Source organism: Maniola hyperantus, chromosome 1 (assembly GCF_902806685.2).
Source record: "Maniola hyperantus chromosome 1, iAphHyp1.2, whole genome shotgun sequence".
NCBI lineage: Eukaryota > Metazoa > Arthropoda > Insecta > Lepidoptera > Nymphalidae > Maniola > Maniola hyperantus.
Genome location: NC_048536.1, coordinates 15,610,571 through 15,617,214, shown reverse-complemented (window position 1 = coordinate 15,617,214; position 6,644 = coordinate 15,610,571). Strand labels below are relative to the sequence as shown.

At 34.3% G+C, this 6,644-nt stretch overlaps 1 protein-coding gene across 1 annotated transcript; it reads right to left on the bottom strand.

Annotated features, from left to right (window-relative positions):
- Positions 1-215: 215 nt before the first annotated feature.
- Positions 216-2,445, bottom strand: RFeSP (Rieske iron-sulfur protein). Its single transcript, XM_034971666.2, has 4 exons — positions 2,151-2,445; positions 1,931-2,071; positions 747-924; positions 216-615 (listed from the first exon to the last, which is right to left on the bottom strand). The coding sequence occupies exons 1-4, from the start codon at positions 2,353-2,355 to the stop codon at positions 327-329; spliced, it is 813 nt and encodes a 270-aa protein (XP_034827557.1). The 5' UTR covers positions 2,356-2,445; the 3' UTR covers positions 216-326.
- Between the last annotated feature and the right edge of the window lie 4,199 nt (positions 2,446-6,644).

Sequence of the window (6,644 nt, the reverse complement as noted above, 5' to 3'; positions counted from 1 at the left end):
TTATAGAACGTGCTTAGACTTTGCTCAGACTTAAGACACTGTTAAAACGAGACAGCGCTATATTGCTTACATAAATCTGTCTCTTTTTAACTAACACTTAAGTCTGAGCAAAGTCAAAGTACGCTCTATAGATTTCAGGCTAAGTGTACCTAACCAAAATCGATAAATTTAATTAACCCCTAATCCCAAAAGGGCTTTGAATCAAACAATTGCAATAGTTAATAATTAAAATCACATTTATTGGTATTGGTTTGATGTCCTAATGCTGTTGTTACATATTATTCTTAGCGATAAATAAATTTTCTAATAAATAATTAGCGTTTCGTTTAGCCTACAACTAGGAGACCGTCTTCAAGAAATGAGTATGGTGGGACTTCAAGGTTAAGTGGGGCCGGGCCTTTGCGGATTCTTCCGGAAGCATCGTAATGGGATCCGTGGCAGGGACAGTAGTAGCCTCCGAAGTCGCCAGAGTTGGCGACTGGCACGCAGCCCAGATGTGTGCATACTCCGATAACGACTAACCACTTGGGGTCTTGGGTGCGGACGTCGTCGTGTTGGGGGTCGCGGAGCTGGTCGACTGCTACCCCTTTCTCTATGGCTATCTCGCTGGCCGTTCTGAAAAGAATTAAGTTATATTGTAACAAGATAAGTTGAAAACTAAAACCTGACTAAGATTGTCTTAATAAATGCTGAAATGTCATTCTAAAGGCTGATGTACATTACTTTCGGCTGTGTACTGTAGTTACCTGTGACGAATGAAGAGTGGCTTACCACGCCACTTGAAAGTAACAGACTTTCCTTCAGGGATCTCAGCCAGTTTGATTTCAATTTTGGCTAATGCAAGCACATCAGCGGCCGCTGACATGGACGAGACAAAGTGTGTGACGACAGACTTGGCTGCATAAGCACCGGCAACACTGCCCGCTGGAATTTGTATAAAAAAAAATTATCAAACCCCAGTCAGTTTTATTGGGCAATTATCATGATCAACCGCTGGCTCACTACAGAGCATGGGTCTCTTCTCACAGTGAGAAGGGTTTTGGCCACACTTCACACATCTATGAGAACATCATGGAACTGGGTATTTGACTACATCAAAAATAAATTATTTCTCAGTGATTATTAAATAGTCTATCTCTAGCTCTATATATATAGTAATATCTTCCAAAATACGTAAAATCCACGGCCTTTGTTGGTTTTAAGTGTAATTAAAGTTTTAAATTATCGATTAAACTACAAAAAAGCTCGTCAAATGATTGTGACGTCACACACCGGTATTTCATAGAATCTCGCATACTAAGCGTGCGTTTTGATGTTTGATAAAAAGTTACTGATTCGACTAGTTGTCAAATACCGTACTCTCAGCCATGCAGGTTTCCCCACGATGTTTTACTTCACCATTAAAGCAAGTGATATTTAATAACCTAAAACAAACATAGCTCTGAAAAGATAGAGGTGCATGCCTGGGATTGAACCCCCGACCACTAATTAAAAGGCGGACGTCCTAACCTATCACAGCTACATTTACTGGTTGTTTAAATTTTTTTATTTTCCAAATGATGATTGATAGATTGATAGAATCTTAAGTATTATTTTAACTAATAATCTGTTTTTACTACTAATGGCTTTTGCAACCTAATAATTGTAGTTCCTTGGATCTTATTATACTGATTTCATCTATATGCCATGCAAATCATATTATGATTTCATTGAAAAATACATAGTAGATAGAAACATGAATATCAGCATAAATGATAATATCCAACGATTATTACTTTCTGTGTGACTTTTGCTGATTCGTGTATTTTGTAAAAGAACAGCTTCAATCCATAAGACTGACTAATATCACATTTGAAGCACATAAACTCTAAATCCACCATCACATCTGTTGCATTACATTGCATAAGGAAAAACTGCAGACAAAACTAACCTCCAGCAATAAGGTAGGTGAACGATTGGCGTCCATCAACATTCTCTGCAGCTTTAGACGTAGGGTCCTGTGTCTCCTTGCGACGGTACGCAGAGAAATCAGGATACGCTATATCGGTGTGAGCGAAACGCACTTGAACCACTGAAATTGACAGAAATGTGTTATGTAACATAGGTTTTTCATCCTAACTATTCTTTAAAAGGATATTTCTTGTACTCACTACGAGGTCCATGTTTGACCTTCAAGTTCTGGACAGGCAAGGCTCCATGTAATGCCTGCGCTGTGGAAGTCTTCGGAAGCGGCTGCGACACCAGTTTGTCCGCAGGAGTTAGAGCCACAACGAGGGGTTTCAGTCCATTGGAAACGACAGGCGCGGTGGCTTTAAAGTATGGAGCCAAATGCCCAGCTCGCGCGACGGAATTCATTTTGCTCGGAACTGAATTTACGCAATATAAAATTGCTTTTTATTTCTTCGCGATGCGCCCGTTTGACGTTTGGTGACTGGTCGAAAACGTCAATTTGACGGCTGACCTTGACAAGTTGACAGTTGTCATTGCTATTGCTCAAAGAGTATTATAATATATAGGGAATTTTTTTATTTTTCTCCATCGACATAGGAATACACCGAAGTAGTACTTAGAAATTCTTTGTTTTTCTCACGTTGAATGTATTTTTTGATTAAATTAAAGTACTTTAAAACTAAAAATTACCGCTGAAAAATAGGTACGATATGGACATAGTTTACTTCTTAAAATGCAATCACATATAGCGCCCTCTATTGTGTATTGATGTTTATATATGCACATGTTTAAAGATGCCTTTATATTTTAATCTCAGACTAAGAATTAAAATACAAATACAAATACAAATACAAATACAAACTTCTTTATTGCGAATATGGGTAAACAGTGAAGATGTTGCAAAACAAAAAAGTACAGCCAAATTCTGCCTATCAGCATGCAATATGTTATGATATACCTAACAACGTGTACATAGTCTTGATAAAATTACTCACATTATATATTTAGTCACAAAAATAATTAAATAATAGTATTGAGTTTTGTAGAAAAAAATTTTACAGTTTTTTTAAAATTTATCATCAAAGTACTCGTTTATGGAATAATAGCATTTTTTTACAAGAAATTCCTTAAGTTTGTATTTCAACATACTTATACTAAGAGATCTATCTGCGAGTTCTTTTGGTAATTTATTATAGATTCTAGGAGCCATATTTATTATACTCTTTCCAAATTTCGCGGATGAGTGCTGAGTGAAACAAATTTTGTTGTTCCTTCTGGCATTCTCAGAAAAGTTAAACAGATTTTCATTCGTTCTAATGAATACAACAACCTCATATATGTAAAGACATGGACAAGGAAGTACTTTCAATTTTTGAAAATATGGCTTACATGAATCAGTCGGTTGAAGGTGACAAATAGACCTAATACATCTTTTTTGGGATTTAAATGCTCTATCCCTGTTAGCAGAATTTCCCCAAAATATTATACCATATCGTAATGTTGCAGTTACGTAGGAATTGTATGCTACCATAACTGCATTTAGATTAACCACTTTAGAAAGCATGTATAGTGCAAATGAAAAACGATTCAGTTTAAGACACACATTATCGATTTGGGTTTCCCAAGATACGCAATCATCAATGTAAAGACCTAAGAACTTAGTGTTACTTATTTCTTTTATTTCAGTTCCTAAATATTTTATGTCAAGTGGTGGTACGAGTAGATTACTTTGTCTATTTTTGAAAGTCATTATATTAGTCTTGTCTAGATTTATTAACAAATTATTTGATGTCAGCCAACTAATAATATTATTTATAGCATTATTGATGTCATTCTCCAGTGTTATTTTATTCTTACCAGTAAAAATTACAGTACTGTCGTCCGCAAATAAGACCATTTGATGATCAGTGCTAGTAGGGAAATCATTAATATACGTTATAAACAGCAAGGGACCTAATACACTTCCCTGTGGCACACCGGTATAATTTTTCTTTGCGCTAGAGAAATATCTCTCTTCAGTCTTATTGAGCATATTTATGCGCGTTATTTCCGTTATTTGATATCTTTCATTAAGATACGACTTAATCAATGCTAAAGAATTACCCCGCACTCCATAAGCATACAGTTTGTTTTCTAGAACCTTATGGTCAACATAGTCAAAAGCCTTTGTCAAATCCATGAATAATGCACACACAAATTCTTTTTTGTCCAAACCTATCATAACTTTTTTTACAAAATTATATATAGCCAAATTAATTGTTTTCTTCTTCCTAAATCCTACTTGCTCATCACTGATAATCCCGTTAAATTCTATGTAGTCGTTTAAGTTTTTGTAAATATGTTTTTCTATTATTTTTGAAAAAATCGGTATTAATGAAACTGGACGATAGCAATCTAAGTCAAGCGTATCCCCTTTTTTGAATAGAGGTTTAACGACCGATGTTTTTAGTTTATTAGGAAATACTCCAGATTCAATGCATAGATTTATGATATAAGTTAGAATAGGTGATATAATTATATTTACGCTTTTAATGATTTTTGTACTGATCTCATCATATCCAGTACTTGTAGTATTTTTTAGTGATTTAATTATTGTTATGATATCTTGAGGGACTGCTGGTCCCATAAACATTGATTTCAAGTGACTCCAATTAATTTTATGATTGCAGTCTTTATTTAATTTTCGTGTAACAAAGTGATCATTAAATGCCTGTGCAATGCTACCTGCAGACGTAATTATATTGCCGTCTTTTTTTATGTGAGTAATTGAATGACTTAGTAGGTTATTTTTAAATTTATTATTTATAATATCCCATGTAGCTTTAGATTTATTGCGAGAAGTTTTAATTTTGTAGTCATTTTGAGCTTTTTGTGTTAAGTGAATTATTTTCTTGAGTCTTTTTGAGTAGGTTTTAAATTTGTTTTTATTACGAGAGTCAGGAGCTTTCCTATATTTCCATAATAATTCTCTTTTCCGCTTAGAACATGTCTTTATACCCTTTGTCATCCATTTAGATTTTGACTCGAGAGATATTTTTACTTTTATTTTGGGGAAACATAGATCATAAAAAAGTTTAAACAGTTCATGGAATTTATTGAATGCTTCCTCTGGGTCATTGGTTTCATATACCTCGTTAAAGCTAAGGCTCCCTATGCAATCTTTGAACTTTCTCATATTATCATTGCTATAGTCACGTCTCTCAATAAAGAAGTGCTCAAATAATAGTGTCCATTTCCTAAACTCCATAACAGATGTCGCTGTTATTTTTTTAAAAGTGGCTTTGTGAATCCATAAGGTTTCGGGCTCTAGCCTCTTTGAGCTTGTTTAAAAATAGAATAAATTCGGTTTAATTTACACATTCAATTTTTAAGTTCTTTCAAATGAATGTTTTGGAACAATATGAATTATGCTTAATTATCAAATAAATACTACCTACTTACCTTATTTAAATGCTACCTATGCATCGAAACGTGATAGAACCTATACCTACCCAGCTAGCTCATTTTAAACAATTTTTATTCCGAAGGCGAATGGCGGCGATATTCTTAGCGACCCACAGACTTATGATTTCTTTCCACATAGGTACCTACCTAGTACCTACATACTAGAGTTTTTAGGGTTCCGTACCTCAAAAGGAAAATGGAACCCTTATAGGATCACTTTCTTGTCTGTCTGTCTGTCTGTCTTACATCATGTCAAAAAATCTTATATATATGCTTAGAAATTAATTTGTTAGGTTAGTAGTTAGGTACCTAGATAAATACTTACCTAAGCTGTAAGTAGGTAAATACCTACTTTAATTAATGCTGTCGTTGTTATTAGAATAATATAATTTTTATCTAAACAACAATAATATTGGGTAGGTACCCAAGGTTTACCGCTGTCCTTTAAAGTGACTCCTATAATAATAAAATTAACTAAGTTATTAGCATAAATTAATTTTCGAATGAACATCTACGACCTCGAAATATTCATACGCGTAGAATTCGGTACCTAAACATTTTCATGGTCGTTGCTGCGTTTTGTTCACCCGTGTCCGCGAGTAATGCATGTGACGATGTGTGTGTTCACTCACACATTAACACAATCCTTGATAACTCAACTAGACCCTCAATAAATAACTCAGTTATAGTGTGCGCTGCCTAAATAATAGCTACTCTAAAGTACAATAGACTGCAACCAAAACATTCTAAAAATAATATTACTCGGTAAGTAGGTAGGTACATAGGTACTTAGCAGCTCTTGGCTGGGATTTAGCAAAAATTGAAGAAACTTACCTAATGTACCTAGGTAGGTATATGAAATGGTCATAGTTGAATTATCTGTGGGTTAAGTATTTTAACGCATAATACTTAATAATAAAACTATTATGCCTCAATAAATGTTTTAAATAGGCTTGTAAATTAATATAAAATTTAATAGATAAGTGTGTCCCAAAAAGTATGTAAATTAATAATTTTAAATCTAAATTAAAAGTAAAATAAAACAACATAAAATTAAACTAAAATAAATTAAATTAAATCTAATACCTCATCGAGACCTCCGTAGCGAGGAATTATACCAAGTTGCTGGCAGCATTGCCCCTTTGGATGGCTAAACTAATTCTTTGACCAAGGTAGGTAGCTGCCAGCTCTCGGGTCCCCGGTTGACTCGATAACCCTTTCCTAAATTTCCTCAAAAAGAGCTCGTGCTC